This window comes from Geospiza fortis, unplaced genomic scaffold (genome assembly GCF_000277835.1).
Source record: "Geospiza fortis unplaced genomic scaffold, GeoFor_1.0 scaffold147, whole genome shotgun sequence".
NCBI lineage: Eukaryota > Metazoa > Chordata > Aves > Passeriformes > Thraupidae > Geospiza > Geospiza fortis.
Window position 1 is genome coordinate 1,052,827 of NW_005054372.1, and position 18,082 is coordinate 1,070,908.

An 18,082-nucleotide genomic window follows, 5' to 3' on the forward strand; every position below is an offset into this window, starting at 1 on the left:
GTGCTTTCAAAACTTGTCCATTTTTATTCTGTAGCCTCATTTGCTTAGTTTTCTTCTAATGATTAAAGTGTTGATTAGTGATGGCTTTTCTTCAGAAAATACTCCAGTTGGCAACAGCGGGGCTCCCTTCCCAGAGATTCCCCGCTCAGCAGTGGGCAGAGCCTGGTGGTGGCTCCTTCCCCCACCTGTGAGCTGGGGCAGCATGGCGCTGCCATCCATGGCTGCCTCCCTCAAGGAGGCCTTTGGCACCCTGGGTAAAATCCTGGCCCCTTTGTGCCTCAGCCAGACAGGGATGTTCAGTTCAGAGGGGGTAACAACTGTAATGAACTGACCACAGCAGTGTTCAATGTAACCCTTTATTGTAATGTAAAAAGAACAGGGCTTGGTCATCAAAAACATCCCTCAGTATTAGAAATATAAAATATGTCTCCAAATTTAATTGTACATTAAAAACAGTCCACTTGTACCAAAGTCCCAGTGGGGTACCAGGCAGCCTGCAGTGTGCTTCTGCTTTTGTTTGACCATCACATTTACAGGTGTGGATGCAGCATTTGCAGAGCTCTGGTACCACTTGTACAAAACCCAGTCAGAATGGTCCTGAGGGGTTGTTCTGTGCCAGCCCAGCCCCTGCAGAGCCCTGTGTGCAACAGCACCTGCGGAGTGGGGAGGGCTCCAGGCCTGCTGCTGTTGTGCTGGCTCTGCTTCTCTGCTGCTCTTAATACCTTTCTCAGCTCTTGGTGAGGGTGTGTGTGTCTGTTTTTGTTTGGTTGGTGTTCTTCTGTTTGCAAAGCTAACCCAGCTGGCTGGGAGGCCACCTTAAACATAACTGCTGTGGGTTGTTGCTGCAGATGGTCATCGTGTATCTCCTTCCAGAAGATCAAAATCTTCCTGTTTGTTCAGCAGAGTCAGGTGCCAAGAGTCAGGTCTTGCAGAGGTCCTTAGAAGCTGGTGATGGTTTTGTGGTTCCTTCCTACTCCTCCTTTGTCTGCTGTTTTATGTACCTGAGTAGAGCCAAGGGGACAATGAAAAAAGCTCCACAGACAGTGAAGCAAATCTCTGCCCCAGCCAGCCAGTAAACTGCAAAAGAAAGGGAATTCATCTTGTTAGTGTGCTCGTCCTTGCAGATGTGTGAATGCCCTCAAAGCTGTTGTGTTCACAGAGTACCTGCCCAGCTGAACAGAACTACTGACCCCTTGGGTGAGCCAGAGGGTGCCAGGAGCTCGGCACATGGCTGCACTCAGCAAACAGGTTCTGGCTTGCTTGGTGTTAACATCAGCCCAAGTTCAAGCTCTGAGGCTGCTTCCCCTTCCTCTGTCCCCTTACCCTGAATTGCCCAGGGGCTCTGACCCCATGCAGGGGGTACCTGTGCCCCTTCTGCCCCAGCTGGGCTGTCAGGTGCCAAGAAGAGGAAGGAGCCTGAGGCCACACTCACCTGCAGCTGCCAGGATGGGTCCCAGGGCTCTGGCCAGGGCGCCCAGGCTCCTCAGGATGCCCATGACTCGTCCCTTCTGGCCAGCAGTGCCTGTGCAAGCAGAGAGTGACACTGTGGGTCAGGGCACGGCTGTAGCTCTGAAGCTTTGTCCTTTGGGGCATTTCCCACTTGTATCTTCCCCTCCCATCACTTCTCACCCAGTGCTGAGCCTGCCCTTGCCCTCCACCAAGGCCTCATAACTGCATAAACACCAGGGCCTGGCACGAGTGCTTGGCAGGGACAATTTGCAGTGCACGTTCCCACAACCCCCCATGTCTATCCAAAACAAAAGCTTCACATTGTACACAAGATTTTCTGAGAAGGCCCAGGTGTACAATAAACACAGAACTGTGGATGCAAGTTAAATAAGAGCAACATAAACATGACCTTAATGAGCAAAACCTTCTTTTCCACCTCAGCAAGCACTGCAGTCCGGGCACCCAGCTGACCCAAAGCCGTGTTATCCACAGATGGCACCACAGCTACATCTGCTTTACAAGGTAACAGAGCAACCCTGCCAGAAGGCTTCAGAAGGTTCCTCAGAAGGTCTTTTCTAAGGAATCAGCAAGAAATTATTTCACTGCTGGCAGGGATGGCTGTGTCCTTTTCAGAGAGCCCAGACTGTTCCCTCCTCAGTGCTGTTTGTGGCCTTTGCCCACTTCATCACCACCAGCCATGAGGTCACTGCAGTTTCCCCATCACACTGGACTGAGCTGTGTTACACAGCACAAAATTGCAGTGTGATATTGATGGTCACTGAGCAGATCATTAATGTTAGTGCTGGAATTATCAGTTATGAACAGGTATGAGCCATGGGCTGGTTCCTGTGCTCCTCTGCAGAAGAGCCTGAGACGTATCCACAACTGTTCCCTGTTGATGCTTCCCTCAACTCAAGGTCAGTTCTGTGCAATTTGAGCCAAGTCAATACAAAGGTCAGAGCAGGAAGGACACTCACCATAGCCTGACACCACTGCTGACAAACATGGGATAACAATGGCTGCAGCTGGAAAAATCCACAGAAGAGACTGTCAGTGAACAGCAGAGCTCAGAACAGACAAGAACAGTGGCAAACATGTGGCCCAAATCCGATCCTGCTGCAGAGCTCTGGGCACTCTACCCTCACTGAGTCACCAGGTTTAATCCAGGTCAGTGATGGGAGGGGACCCCCAAGGCAACCTGCAGGAAGAGCCCAGAGCTGGGAGTGCTCCAAGCAGATGTTTCACATTAGCATCCCTCATTCTGTGAGCCCTCGGGACAGGGATGGACAGGGCAGATCAGCCAGCTGGCAGCTTCCCAAATCACTGTGCTCTTATCAGGTGGAGCAGGGAATTGCTCGTGTTCCAAACAGACAATGAGGTGGCTGTACCGAGTGACACTGTCCCTGTGCAGGCAGGGACTGGACTCAGGGAGGAGAGGCAGCTACAGCCTCTCTTGGGAAAGTGACATCCAAGAGGAAAATGTTACAAAATTTTTTGGACACAAAAGCCAAGAGTTGTTCAGCAATCACTGCCCTCTTACTGAAATAGGGGCCTTTTCTGCCAAGAAAAAAGTGCCTCAAACATATAAAGCAGGGGAAGGGAAGGGGAAGGGAAGAGCAGTAATGATTAAGGTTGATTTCACTGCAGGTGCCCCAACTGCTGGGCAGAGGGAGGAAAAGAAGAAGAGAATCCCCACCCTCCCAGGGCATTTCTAGCTGGCTTAACTGGGAAGAGATGGAGTCTGCACAGGAAGGGGCCAGGGAAGATTCAAGTATGGTTAAACATAATGAACTCTCACTCCTCACCTGTCAGACACACAGCTGGCCCCAGACAAATAATAGGTTCAATAAGTACATTTTGTGGTTTACAGTTTACTCCTAAATCAAGCTGTACCATGCAAAAGAGAAGTCTACTTCTGTAATAAGTCATATATGGAGCTGCTTACCAATAGTTAGCAGCATTGGTAATACCTGAAATCTCTTTTTAAACATCCAATAGATGGATCCAACTTCATTCATTACTGTTTCCCTGCACAACAGCTTAGGCTGGCAGAACAGAATTTTGCAAACACTGAAATCATCTGACGCTCTCTCCGAACACCCTCAGAGTGTGCAGGTCTCCAGCCTCAGAAATAATGCAGCACCACTCGGGTACAAAGGTTCCCTGTCTCACTTTTTTCCTGAGCTGAGCTATTTAGTGAATCTTTGCTTCTAGGTCTCCTAAGAGGGGGTAAAAAGAGCTCCACAGTGGCACAGGGCAACAGGAGCACTGGGGATGCTTCCAAATACCACCATGACAAATTCCTGTGGTACAAACAGCATCAGAAAAAAACCCAGACACTTTCGTCCATATTTCACAAACCCAAGAGTCAACTTTCTGTTACTTGTAGCTTGAAATTAGAAGTGCATCTTTAACAGTGTGAATAAATACATGAAGAAAAATCATTTGTGCTTAGCTTGCAGTGCCTTTTGAACAGCTCACCGAAGGAGTACAGCAACAGTCCAGCGCTCAGCACGGTCACATTTGCAGCCCATCCAATTAACAAGAACGCTGGGATCAGCAGCACAATAGCCTGCAAGAGGAATGAGTCACACGGTTACAGCTGAGCCGCGCTTGTTAAAGCCCAGCTCGAGGTGTCCTGCCAGTTCCCTTCCCGGGACGGGACAGCACACAAGTCACAAGCAGAAAGCCCTTTCTTCCCAAGCAGACACTTCAAAGTCACCTGGATGGCCACACACCAGCACAATGAACTTTTCTGTTCCCTCTCACTATCATATGATTGCACACCACATGCAAGTTCTCTCTCTACTCATCTGCCCTTTGGGGGAGATTTTTCCTCTTGTTCTGTGTTAACCTGGCTTTAACTCTTCATCTCCTGAGCTGGCACAAGAGAAGAAAAAGCTTGTGTGCAGCAGGACTACAGCTCCTCTGCTTTTTCACAGCGTTTTTGGCTGATTTTACCTTTAGCTTTCAGGTTTCTGTAGCCAAGAGGAAAAAAAGCGGGGCAGAGGGTGCATCTAAAATTCAAACCCCCAAAATAAAAAGCATTCTTCATCTGCCCCAAGAGCTGGACTTCCATTTCCCTGTGATGTCTCCCTTGCCTAAAGAGCTCCTGCAGAAAAGACAGATCAGATGTGCTTTGTGTGATAAAGGAGGGTATTCACTGCCACTGAGGGCCTCATTTTGAAGATTCAGTGATAAATGAGCTACTGTAACCACTGTGCTAAGAGAGGCCACTTTTGCCATACGGTGCAGATTGACAAAGTGCCAGAATAACTTCAGCAAAAGGGGGAATTCCCGCAAAACCCACGGGCATCCCTGGAGAAGAGTGCCCCAGGGTTGGGGGTGTTCCTGAGGAGCCATCAGCCCAGCAAATGAGTGTCTGAGGTGACTGCAGTCCTGGTGCAGGGCTGAGGAAGGAGTGTAAAAATGAGAGGTGCAAAGGGCAGTGTAGTGCCAGCAAACACAGCAGGCTGACAGAGCACAGGGGGGAGGCTGATGTGGAGGATGAAGCAGCACAGCTGATGTTCATCCACAGGGAAACGTGACACCAGCAGCCTGACATCAATGTTTGCCTGCCAGGGACCAGGGTGGAGATTGTTTCACCAGCAGAAATCACTTTAGGAGAAGCTGAGTCAATTCACTGGAATGCAGTGGTTTGGAAATCTACCCTGCCACCACTGATATCACACGGGCCTCAAAATAATGTAAAATACATTAATCAAGGCTCTAACAGTCCAAGCAAACCTACTGCCAAGGAGCCAAGGCAGTCCTTTGTTTGGCTCCGCACACAAATGTAAAGGACACATCTACTGTCCCCAGAGCTGTATGAACTGCAGGGAGCTGCTCCCTGTCATCCCAGCACAGCAGCTGCAGTGTCTCTGTGAGGAAAGAGCCAAGCAAAACAAAGGAATGTACACTTCTGTCACTGAAACCTCAGCCTGAACATCGATACATACTTTTGTTACGTGTAATACTGATGAACACAAACCAAAGACTGGAAAAAGAATCTATTTCTCCCTGCCCAGCAGTGAAATATACTCTAGGGAAAGTCTGTCAAGCACAAAGATAGCCAGATTGAAAATAACTTCCCAGAAAGAAAGTCAGAGATCAGCCCTGAAGCAGCTTTAGTAGTTTCTGCACTGCAAGAGAAATAACTGAAATAAAGCATACTCTTCCCAATATTCTACCTAATTTGCACAGATGGACAATCTGTTCTCATTCCTTACTGCAATTAAATATGAAGAACACAAAGTTTCAATAGCACTGTTGCTCATATCATAAGAAAGAGCTCTAATGTTCCAAAGTTTATTTAGACAGATAAGTGCCCAACAACCAGTTTTGAGAAGTCATTTAGCTGGATAGCTGAGACAGAAATTTCTTTTGATTGCACAAATACAGTTATAACCTCCAACTACCCTTCACTGCACTTCAGACTGAAAATTAACATACCAGATTTGTGAGGGGAGAAAGAAAACGAAATATTGATTTTTTTTTTACCCTTTTTACAGCTCTGATTTCATTTCCTGGCTTGATTCGGCGAGCATAGCCTCCCTGGATCACAGCCATTGTTATTCCAATAAAGAAAAACATCTTGCCCTGCTGCATGCTGGAAGGGAGGCAAAAGCACAGAGCACAGAGTCAGGCACAGAGCAGAGTCAGGCACAGAGCATTCCACCCTGGATTCACCACTCCCGGGCAACCCCCCTGAGCAAGGGACACAAAAAACACAAAAAGCCCTCGGGGCTCTCACAGCTCTGCAGGGCTCTCAGCGCTGCCAGCAGCTGCCTGGGCAAGCAGAGAGCAACGAGGGAAAACTCTGAGGTTTTATTGTACAGGTGGGACAATGCTGGCAGGTGCTGCAGCCACCTCTGGGCTGCTGTGGGGTAGCTCAGGGTTTCTGGGCTGCCCACAAAGACTCAGCACATCAGTGAGTGTGAACTGTGCTGTGAACAGCTGGGCCATGTGCATGGAGATGTTGGTTTCCAAGGTGCAGCTCCTGGAGGGTTTGATGGAGGTCAGCAAGGCACAGTGTGGTGGTGATCTGCTGACACACTGGGAAGTCTGAGCCATCACTCCCTCCACCCTTCCATCTTCTTTAACTTTCCCTTTCCCCTCTCTCATTGACCGAATTATGTGGAATTCTGCAGCTCACTGAGGGCTGCCCTGAATGCACAGGACACAGCAGAGCTCAGAGCACTACAAAACCTCTCCTTGACACACATGGATTAGTTAAACCACAAACTGTAATGAAAGACAGACAGGGAAAAAGATGAGACAACCCCCTGAGAATTACTCAAAGGGGAGGACATGCACAGGAATCAAATTGCAAGTTCACATTCCTGGCTGGAATTTTTCCTATGAGCTGGCAGAAAAAGTATTTCAAGCTGAGCTGTTGGAGGATTCTGTTCTTTCTTCTCTGGTGGCTGACTACAGGAGATCAGGCTCTGTGACATGACTGCACACCATATGCCATGCTGAATTTGCTGATGAGCAAATATCAGCACACAGATATCCTCCCATCCTTTGTCTCTTTGAGCTTCAAGTTTTGTCCTGATACCCAGAAACTCTTTGAGCAAGAAAAGGTTTTTCTATAGTCAATACAACTAGCACAGCTATGCCTATTTCAGGGGCTAAAATTCAATCCTGGGTATTTATATTCCCTAGTTTTTAGAAGCTGTAGATGGAGTACTTCATTCATGATAAACATTGTGCCCATATTTCATCAATTCTTCTTACAAAGCCCAAATACCACCGAACAAAGGGGTGGCTTTACTAATGTCAGAAAGCCTCTCTTGAAAATACATGAAGAGACCTTAAATTAAAAGATTTTGGAAAATATCCTAGTCAAATATACAACATTTATTGCAATACCTGCTGAAGTGGAATCTCTGGTGAGTGAGAAAACTCAGTGTGTACTCCAAGCCAGAAAACAGAAAGAGGTACAGGAAGTAGGCCAGGCCCAAAATTTTGAGATTCTGAAGATCTGAAAAAACAAAAAACCCCAAACAAACACCAAGGGGGTGAGAGGTGGGGAGAAAAAAGCTGTGGTGTTTTCCAAGCCAAGCTCTACAATAAAACTACAATATAAGAGCAGCATTTATCAACTGTACAGGGAAATGTTCTCACCTCAGATGCTCATTTTAAATATCCATACAAGACATGCCACAAAAGGAGTCCTACAGAGATGCAGAGAATCCTACATCTCCAAGTCATGAATTGAAAAACAAAATTCCAGTCTGAAGTTCCTGGTTTGCAGTTTGAATAAGCAAACTCACACCTGCCTTGCTCATGCCTTGATCTATCTTTAAATCACTTCACTTACTGCAGCCAGTGGCTGAGGAAAACACAAATATCAGGTCAGAAATCTTCAAAGCATTCGTCTTCAAAACCTTATTTTGGGAATAAAAGGACCAAGGCCCAGTGGAACTTCTGATTGCCTGTTCATAAGTTATTGAGGTGGATTTTAAATGAGTAAACAGAATCCTGCTTCTGGAAGGGTCTGAGTACAGTTTTCACTTGGAGGCCAGTGCCCACACAAAGATGCAGTATTACTGTAAAAAGCCACCTGACACTTACTCTGCTCTGAGGGGGAATCCTTTCCTCGGGTGACTGCAGAGAACTGAAATAAAGCCAAAGGACTGAGCAAGTCAACTGCTGCCTGAAATCCAGATGTCACAGAAGGGACCTGATCAAAGACACAAAGAGGTTTATTAAAACCCTAATGCAATAACCACTGCTAGGAACTGACAGGAACCACCAAATGTGCCTCTACACCTACACAAATCCTCTGAGATGAAACAAAGCACCTGGCACTGGGATTTGAGTGGGCCCCAGTAACAACCCAGACTTTCTGAACTCACAACTGGTGCCAGTGACTGAATTGAAAAGGTAGAGCACTGACAGCATCTTTCACTGGAGACACAAATTCTTCTTTGGGTTCTTACAAAGCAGAAGGTCAAGTGGGATGAGGTTTTGATCAATCTGGTGTAATGGAAGGTGTCCCTTCTCATTCTCCACAGCCTTGCAGGTGGCTTTACTTGGTTCACCTTTTGCATCATCACTCATGTCCAAAGAACATTTACTGGGAGAATAATGGCACATCTGCCTGCAAGCTCACAGGCAGCTGAGGATTTGCTCTTGTGCTACGAATCTGAGACCACTGTGCACTGGTCTGTTTTGGTACTGGTTGCTGTTTTAGCCAGCCAGTGACACCTCCTGGGGAAGAGAAGGAAAATGTAATTTTTACAGAGATTCTTTGAAAATATTTTAGAGGAATTTCCAAGGAGATTCTACCCAGCCACAATGGGTGGCTTTTTAAAGAGGAAGATTTATTTTGTAACACTTCTGGGCCTTGTACTGTGTACATCTCAACCTAATTATGTACCTAGTAGCACTCTCCCTCTTCCTTACCCACAGGCACTTATTCTTCCATCTAATGCTTATTCTTTCATCTATAGATAATTTACATTTTTATTAGGTTTTTTTTAATTCTAAAATACAGAACATTAAAGAAAACATGAAAGGAAATAATGTCTGAATGATCAGAAATCAGATTAGAATAATCAATGATTATAAATCAAATGAATAGAAATCTTACATTATTAGGAAAACAATTTTTTTGAGTAGAACTTAGCCTGTCACTTTACACAACAGTCACAGACACTCAAGAATCCTGAATAATCACACATAGTATTTCATGCCTTCAAAGCACTGCACAGGCTTTATTTGAGGAGTTTTCTTCTCTTCCCAGATAGGGAGGGAGGGAGCTACTGAGGGCAGAGATTAAAGGTCAGATTATCAGAGGAATTTAATCTCAGTGCATGACCTGGGGAGTCATTAGGGCTGGATTTGATGAAGCTGTAAACAAATCAACCTTCAATATGGTATTAAGGACCTGCCTTGTTTTGATAGTCAAGAGTTCTGAGTACCCTACAGCAGAGTCTGGAGCCCATTAGTCTCACAACAGCAACCAGTTCAATAGGCTGGGCTGGCCTGGGGCCATGAAGCTGCTGATTCACACAGAAAATATTGGGATATTTATTCTCCCTCCCACTGCATGTATTGCACACAGTACAGACACACCCAAGAAGTTTGCTCACCCTGTTGAGAAGTCTAAGAGGATTTCCTGAAGCTGGCCTGTGGCAATCCCCAGTTCCTGCATGTGTTGGTAGGATGGGGTTTGCACTCCAGCACAGAGAACCTGGGCACAAGCAACTCCCTGCAAGCATCTTTGCCAGTAACAAAAATATCCTGTAGCTTGTACCTGTTCTGAATTATCATCCATGTCAGACAGGATGCCGAGCAGCTTTGCACAAGGCTGATTTTAGTTTTGTCCAATTACAATACATTGTAATTGTACATGTTTAAAATCTTAAGTGTTTTATGAAACATATACACCTATTCGATTTTTTAATGCAGGTGTGTTTGTGTGTGCACACATAAAGTTTTTTTCAATTTCTCCTATCTTTGCCACAGAAACAGTGGTCTAGAAATTATTTCATCTACTGATCCATAATGAAAGCATTGTCCTAAAACTGGCTAAAGAGTTTCACCATCCCCCAAAAAGTACACACTGCCAATTTCAGTCAGTGTCAGCAGCTGCATGAAGTTGAGTTTCTTCACAGGTTCAAACTCTGCAACATCTAACTTGTATTCAATTTCTATGGTTATCCCATAATTGCTCAATTTTACTTCATGATCATCCCCAAAGTCACCATGAATGGCAGGCACATTTCAGAGTGTCTCTGCTCATTCTGTTTTCCTCTAATGCAGTAACAGGTCTGGAAGGCAGAGTCAGTCCACATCAGGACTGCAGCCTGGGCCTGCCAAGCTGCAGCCTCACCTCCCCAACCAGATGTGTTCAGTGTGCACAGAGCACAGCTTTGTCTGTCCACAAGCCTGCTACTGATACTGCACAGCCCTACACACAGCCCAGAAAAAGAGTTGTAAGACTCTCCCTCCAACTAGGCAGCCTTGCTCATGGCTAGATTAGCTAAAAACTAACTCAAAAGCTCTCAAAGGGGACAGATTCCACTAGAGACCTTCCTCTCCCCTTCTCCCAGTCAGGTCACAGCAGGAGCTGTTTTGGCTACCATAAGGCCAGCATGACTCTCTTGACCTGATCAACTCGTGGAACAGCTGACAAAAAGAGGAAGGAAGAGAGTAAAAATGCTGTTCTCTTTGGATAAAAACATATCCTTGTTTCCCATCCCCCTCCATTTTCCCTTCCTACAAGTTAATTTCAACATGAATCAATATGAAACACTCTGTCCCGTGAAAAGCAGACTGATAGAGAAACAAGGCTATAATGAGAACACAGCAAACTTCAAGGAAACAGATGTCTGATCCCACTGGCACATCCTCCTGCCATTTATCATGATGATTTCCCCTTTACAGCTTTGTCCTTCCAACATATTCTATTCCTGTACCTGTGAGAGCACCTGCTGCAGCTCAGCCCAGCCAAGTTCCAGAAAGGCAGCCAACATACCTGCCTTTCCTCTGCCATCCACAGGCCAAGAAAACTACTCAGAAAGTGGAAGGAATTACCAAGAAGAGAGCAGAGCAGCCTAATAACTGAAATTACAAATATGCTGGAACCCATGGATCCCATGCCCAGATGGAGGCTGACAGCACATCAGCACAAGAAGCCCCAAACCTGTCCCCCCATCCTGTCCTGAGCAGCCAAACTCTCTGTGCACTTTGTGCACCTGGCCCTGAGCAGCTTCCATTGCTGTACACTGCTGTACAGGGCCAGAGCCCCAAAAAGCAGTGACAGGGAGCTCCTTTCCTTTCCAAAATTCAGTGATGCTGGCTAATACAGAGCAGCTGGTCAGAACTTTCAAGAGGATAATAAAAGGGGGAGGGATCTATTCAGTCATCACATGATCCCAAAGGCACTGCAGCCAGTTAATCACTCTACAGCAAAGGAGAAATTGTTTATAGAATACAGATTTGCTCTGCAGCACTTCCCTACATCACTGCATTGCCACCTTCCTGGAGTGTGCAGCTCTAACTAAGAGCAGGACTTTATCTGGAAGGTTTAGGAACAGCCAAATAGGAAAGAGGAACAGATGACACATGGAAGAGTTGTTCAAAGAAAATAACACAACTGTGCTGCTTGGGAACATAGTGTGAGCAACAGATTTCACATGGGACACAACCTGCTGGGAAACACTCAGGAAGGTGCAAAGTTTTTGATCATTGCAGATAAAAGTTTCCTGAACAATTCTCTGTGTCAAATGGGTTTGGCTATCCAGAGACCAAGCATGCTCCAAAAACTGAGTGCTGCCTAGAAACCAGGGATCACAGCAAAGACCTAATCAGTGAAAGCCTCAGATCAAGTGTAGATACCCAGGGCTGAATTCCACCTCTCTCACTCTACAAAGGAGACTGTTCTAAGAGACTAATCAGACAGTGTCCAACCACACAATATTAAATCCTAATATTAATAAATGTTTGGCCCCACAAATCAAATCAGTCACTGAATTTTAGCACATGTAGGTATTTTCTATCTGTAGAAACAGAACAGCTCAGAAAAAAGTAATTTGTTATTTTAGTGTTCAAAATATTCAAGCAAATATAAGATAATAGGTAAGAAAACTTCTAACATATACTGGCTGAATGAAAGAAAATCCAGTCTCTGATGTATTTACTTTTATGATTTGCTGAAGTTCTTCCCCAAGGAATCCTTGTGGTCACAGTTTAAATTTCACAGTCTCCCTCCTATGTTCACATTAGGTTTTGAGAAATTTAAGCATAACACACCAAAACCAAGAATGAAGCAGTCATGTTAATTATAAAGATCTTATATTACACTGGGCTAGGAGATGGGACCATCCCTGGAAGTGTTCAAGGTCAAGCTGAATGAGGTTTTGATCTAGCTGGTCTAATGGAAGGTGTCCCTGCCTGTGGCAGGGGGGGTTGGAAATAGGTGATCTTTAACCACCTTCCAACCCAAAATATTCTATGATTCTATGATCATACAACTGCTTTGACACCAGCATTAATAGTAATCCTTATCCCAGGAATGAGCTAAATTTCTGATACACTGGCTAAGCCTGTTCTTCACTGTTTCCAGTATTTCAACCATTTCCAAATCCTATTTTTACAGAAAAACCAGACCTTGAGACCAATGGTCCATTTACCCGTTTTTCCTTGGGAAGAGTCTCTGGAAGAAGGAGGAAGATGAAAATGAAGTCAGCCACAGCAAACACGAGTGCTGACAGCGCTGAGCGAAGGTAGAAGACTTCTCCTTTCTCTGTCTGCATGGCAAGGTAAGCACCCATCATGGGGCCCAGGGTGAAGCCCAGGGAGAAAGCAACACCAATCATGGCCTGCAGGGATAAAGTGAACACAGACAGAGAATTTTAGACACCAGTTTTTTCAGGTTGTGAAACTATTTGGATTAACCAGGTACAGAACTCAATCATCCTGAGGATGCAGGGAGTGCACAGCAAGGAGCAAGAAGCTTTAAAAGCCTGCTGTTTCCAAAGAACCAATTTTGTTTTCTGTCCAGTCAGGGAAGTGGCAGGAACAGGCAGTGGCTCATCACTGTTTGGAAATAGCTTCAGTCAGATGCTGTTTGCCTCCCAGAAAGCAGAATGAACATGCCTGCTTTGCTTTGGAACAGAAAAGAATACAAGCCATGTGGATGTGAGCCATGCTGCACTAAGTGACTTACTCTCAGACCTTAAAAATAGGCCCTGATGCATTTTATTTACTAGTGCTGTAAGGCTACCTCTCTCCACAAATAAAAATGCATTTTGGCTCCCCAGGATTATGATAATTTGCTTGGAAGATTCATTAGCTATCACTGTGAAATCTAAAGCCTTCCCCTCCCAAGAAGCAGCTGTCCTCCATAGTGGCTTGTAACAATCTGTTAAGAGAAGTCTGGGCCTGTAAGGTTTTTATAGGATAAAAGATATAACTGGTAATTCACAGACCAAGTTCAGCCTGCAAGATGTTTCCATCTGGGCCACTGCCTTCTGGAAGTGGATAGGGCAGCTGCTCATCCTTCTCAGTCAGCCAAATGTCACATCCTCCACCCACTGAGCTCAGATCCTGAAGCCAGTGCAGTGTGCAAGAAGTCAGGAGCACTGTTTGCTGTGCTGCTGTGCTTACACAGCTTGGGAAGGTGAGGAAAAGGGGCTGTCCTGTAATTGGCTTCCAGCTGCCAAAACTGGGCCATAAGACCTTTTGATTTCTAAGCTATTATAATCAGAATTAAAGTTGCCAGCAGGAGAAACAGTTCTAACACTGAAACAAGATAGTTTTCCCATTAGAGTATCTGTGTTTCACTTGTGGGTGAAGGTCATTGGCAGAAGTTCAAGAGCTCCCAGGAATACGATCTGGCACCTTTCCAGAAGCAAGGTAGAATGTAAAGTCATGTCTTCACTTGATCAGTGAATACACACCTCATGAAGACATACTGAGCACCCAAAAGCAATTAAAAATTGCCTATTAACACTGAACATGTGCCCTACAAGTGTAACTCACCATGCCCTTGCTCCGTGCTTTTGGAGAGTGCAAGTCAGCAATGATGGCTGTGGAGAGGCTGACATTCCCTTTGCTTATCCCCCCGATGATCCTGGAGAGAAGAAAAACGCCAAAAGTCCGAGAGGCAGCCCAGAGTGAGTATGAGGCTATCAAACCCATCTGCAGAAGCAAGAAAGGGTTCTTTATAAAGCAATGCAAAGTTGATGTCATTTCTCCCTACTTCCTAGCCAAACATTTGCATTTTTTTGTTTGTTTTCAATGGCTGCTCCAAACCCCATGTAACAGAACTGGCTGAATAAACTGACACTGCACCGTGTCTTGAACAGCAATACAAAAGAAGTGGAAATAAGTCCATACAAACTACATATAACTGGGATATTTCTAACAAAATTAGAAGAGCAAAATTCTGTGCGTGTTAAATCAGTCCTGGGTACAAAACATTTTTGTACATCCATTTGTTTCCAAATTCAAGAGAAATGTGAGTTCAAAATAAGAAGAATGTTCACATTCATAAGAAATGCATTTTGCAGTGCTATATAGAACTTCCTAACCAACAATTCCCAGGATCTGTGGAACAGGTCATGAAGTGATCAGCCCTCATTAATCACTTGATGAACTAAAATACATAGGAATTAAGTCTAACATTTGTTAACAGAGTATCTGAAGTCATTCTCCCATACACAGGGAAAAGGGGTTTTGGAAAATAACAGAAACAGATAAATATTTTGTGTCTTCTGTGAACAGTTCTGGGTCTGGGAAGCTCAGTTTAAGCACTCACACTTGGAAGTGTGGCCAAGTGACTTGGCAAGAAAGAGTCAACAACCAGCAGATCTCGAAAATTCAACTCTAGAGCTGAACTGAGACTGTCACAATTCAGTTCCTGTACTAAGCACAAGATCATGGTGCCTTCCTCTGTATATTGAGATGCCATGACTAAGATCAGCATGTGACACTCACCACTGTCACCAGGATGACAGGCCTTCTGCCCCAGTGGTCTGACACAGCACCAGTGAGGGGAGAGGAGAAAAACTGCAGGAGGGAAAAGATTGAGCCAATCAGACCTAAAAAAAAGAAAAGATAAAAAGACATGAATCATTAGGTTTGCTGCTTTCATATTAAATATAAAGACAGCCAAGCTGCTCGAGATCTATCACACTATGTGTGATAAAAACTTGAAATTAAATGTAAAACAGCAGCTATGAAGAATAGCTTTGTCTCTTAGAACACCAACATTGCATTGTTACTTAACTGAGGCAGCAAATATAGACAGTCCAGATGCACAGTCTGACCACAGTAACAGGCATAAACTGGATTAATTCCTGGTTACTTCACTGGTGAGAAAGGGTTTGAAACTCACTGGTTATTATGAAATGATGATTCTCCAATGTTTCCCTCCTGACTACATACATTTTTTCTTCTTAAAGCAGAGATAACACAGTCTTTAACAGTCACAGTTCTTTTAAGACTTTTTGATTGTGTGAGCCTGATTCTGTCACACTTAATTAGTTTTTCTTTCCTTTTTATCATGGAAAGAAGGACTTAAGCACTGCTGTTAGTGAGGCACCCTAAGAGGAAGGAGTGATTCCAACAGACTCCAAGAGTCCTTTGAAATCTGCCTCCAGCTTCTGTGATCTTTAATTCCTCTTTTCTCTTGCCATTTCTAGCTTCATAGACTTATTAATTTGCACTACACTCTCAACAAGCAGGCAAAAGTAGCTTTGCTGTCACAGCTTTTCTCTAAAGGAAAAACTGGGTTATATGTTTCAGATCATTCAGCTATCAAAGCTTTAAAAGGCAGAGGAGAGACAGACCAGAAGTTCTGCTCCCATCAGCTTTGAGGGAGGCAGAATATTGATACTGAACACCTTGTTGGGAAGAGCTTCTTGTGATAACTCACAGCTCAAAAAAACTAGGTAAAAAAATCTTACAGAATTTTATATGGGCAGTTTATGACACGCAGTTCCCTTCATTGTGTTTCTAGCACTGTAAAAACACCCTTCCATGGCAAATATTTCCAAGCCAGCATGCAGCAAAACCAGGGCTGCTCCACAGGGGGGAAGGAGCTGGGAGCTGAGGGTGACCACAGCACTGGCAGTGCCCTCACCAGCCTGGTGCCCCACAGTCTGATGGGCTGGGCAGAGCAGGTGCTGCCAACAGCACCCATTGACAGTCCCACACAGGGCAAGGGTTCAACACATCCTTCCAGGGAGTCCAGTCTGGACCAGCAGGAGTCAGGGGCAGAGAAAGGAGTGGAAACAACATGATGATGTTGGCTGGGAGACAAGACACCTCCAGGGTAAGTCTGAGGTCCATCCAAGAGAGGGGGACAGAGACAGCCCTGGAGGCAAAGTCTGAAATACAGCTCCTGAATCACTGGGCAGAAAGTGTGTGGGTGATTGGTCACAGCAAATAAGTATTGGTGCCCTCAGGGCCCTGACGTGGGCAGAGAAGTTTCTGCCTTGAAAAGCCTGCAGTCTAATGAAAAATGAAAAATATGGCTGGCACTGGGAGAAACAAGAAGATGATCTGGAAAGCACCTTCCCAATCTGCTCCTTGTGGCAGACGAGGGCAGTGAAGGAACACAGGCTCCAGCAGCCTCTGCTTAACATCACAACTATAATGAAACTTTCCACACAGCACTCCCAGGAGTGCAGGACACGGGAGGTAAAAGGAAAAGCAACAAGTTGGACTTGACTGGGAGTTCCCACCCCTTGTCTAAACAACCTGAGATGGTGAGAAGTTGAAAGTAGGAAGCTTCTGGTCAAGTCTTAGAGGAGACAGAAAGCAGCTTCTGAGGGATTAAAGAAAACTGTTTCCTAGCATTCTAAGCCAGTAACTTGACTAAAAAATGAGCAGAGAAAGAAAAACATGCCTGCAAGGATATGGTGGGAAAGAAGAAAATGGCTTATAAACTTCCTAATGCCTGTTATACCAAATTAAACTACTTTAAATAGTAACAATACATTCACACAGATTTTAATTAAGTTTTGTGTTTCATTTAGTTTATTTTAAAAGCCTTTTGCTTATCCTGGGGGAGACCTTAGCCCACTAAAAAGAGAGGGTAGACAGGTTCTAACTAAAATTAACCCAGACACCTTCCAATTGTCATACTCTGAAATCACAGTTTTATCACAACTGTCTAGATGGCAAGAAGCCAGAAGTGTCTCTGATGTGTACCATGACATATTTCCCTCACTGTTCCTGCTGGAGCTCATCCACAGCAGTGTCCTAATGACAGAAAATGCTTATGGGTCCTGCAGGCCAGCAGCTCTGCTGCTTTTAATAAGACTAATGGGATTTAGAAGCAGCACTGCACTACACCCGCCCGAGGGGCCGGTGAGGCTGGAATGCACAAGTTTCTATTTGCTTCCGACTGATTGATCTCTGTTCATGTGCGGATCAATTGGGAAGGGGGAGTCACTTCTGTGAATGCCAGGGCCCAGCACAGCAGCTCCCGACCCTCAGCTGGCAGTCTGACAACAAGGAACAGCAGGCCTGTATTTCTGTTACAATCTGTAGAACAAATTGAGTAAGATCATAGCATAATACAGGTTAAAAAGGAGCTCTGGAGGTCACCTACTCCAACCACCTGCTCATAGGGTCAGCTGTGAGGTCAGAGCAGATTGTCCAGGGCCTTACCCAATCAGAGTCTGACAATCTCTGAGGCTGGACACTGCTCTGGGCAGCCTGTTCCGCTGACCATCCTCCCACGAAAAATGTTCCCCCATATTTCCCACCTGAACCTCCCCTGCTTCTACTTACATCTGTAGCCTCTCCTTCTCCCACACACCTCAGTGAAGATCCTAGCTCTCCATAACCTCCCCACAAGTGTTGGAAAGCTGCCATTCACTGCAGACCAGCCAAGGGCTCCAGACTCTCCACTGGACTCACCACAGTGCATGGACACTCTTCCCTGTACTGGGGACCAAAACTGAATGTAACAATTCAGATATGGTGCATCCAGTGCTGAGGAGAGCAAGATGATCACTTCCCTTAATCCACTGATTCTGATTCCGTTCATGCATCCCAGGAGCTGTTGGCACCTTTGCTGCCAGGGCTGGCTCATGCTCAGCTTGCTGCTCACCAGGAGCCCCAGGGCCACCAGTGAGTGTCCAGTCTGCAGCATTGCAAGCAC

General features: G+C 45.3%; 1 protein-coding gene across 1 annotated transcript in view; it reads right to left on the reverse strand.

Annotated features, from left to right (window-relative positions):
* Positions 1-338: 338 nt before the first annotated feature.
* The window catches only part of MFSD10 (major facilitator superfamily domain containing 10), a 21,662-nt gene continuing 3,918 nt past the window's right edge, over positions 339-18,082 (reverse strand). The window contains exons 4-13 of the mRNA XM_005424730.2: positions 14,905-15,008; positions 13,948-14,106; positions 12,597-12,785; positions 8,029-8,137; positions 7,324-7,435; positions 5,950-6,058; positions 3,931-4,021; positions 2,427-2,474; positions 1,433-1,522; positions 339-1,077 (exon numbers count right to left, since the gene is read on the reverse strand). Of these exons, the coding sequence (XP_005424787.1) occupies positions 971-1,077; positions 1,433-1,522; positions 2,427-2,474; positions 3,931-4,021; positions 5,950-6,058; positions 7,324-7,435; positions 8,029-8,137; positions 12,597-12,785; positions 13,948-14,106; positions 14,905-15,008 (1,118 nt within the window). The 3' untranslated portion in view covers positions 339-970. The remainder of the gene's footprint in view (positions 1,078-1,432; positions 1,523-2,426; positions 2,475-3,930; positions 4,022-5,949; positions 6,059-7,323; positions 7,436-8,028; positions 8,138-12,596; positions 12,786-13,947; positions 14,107-14,904; positions 15,009-18,082) is intronic.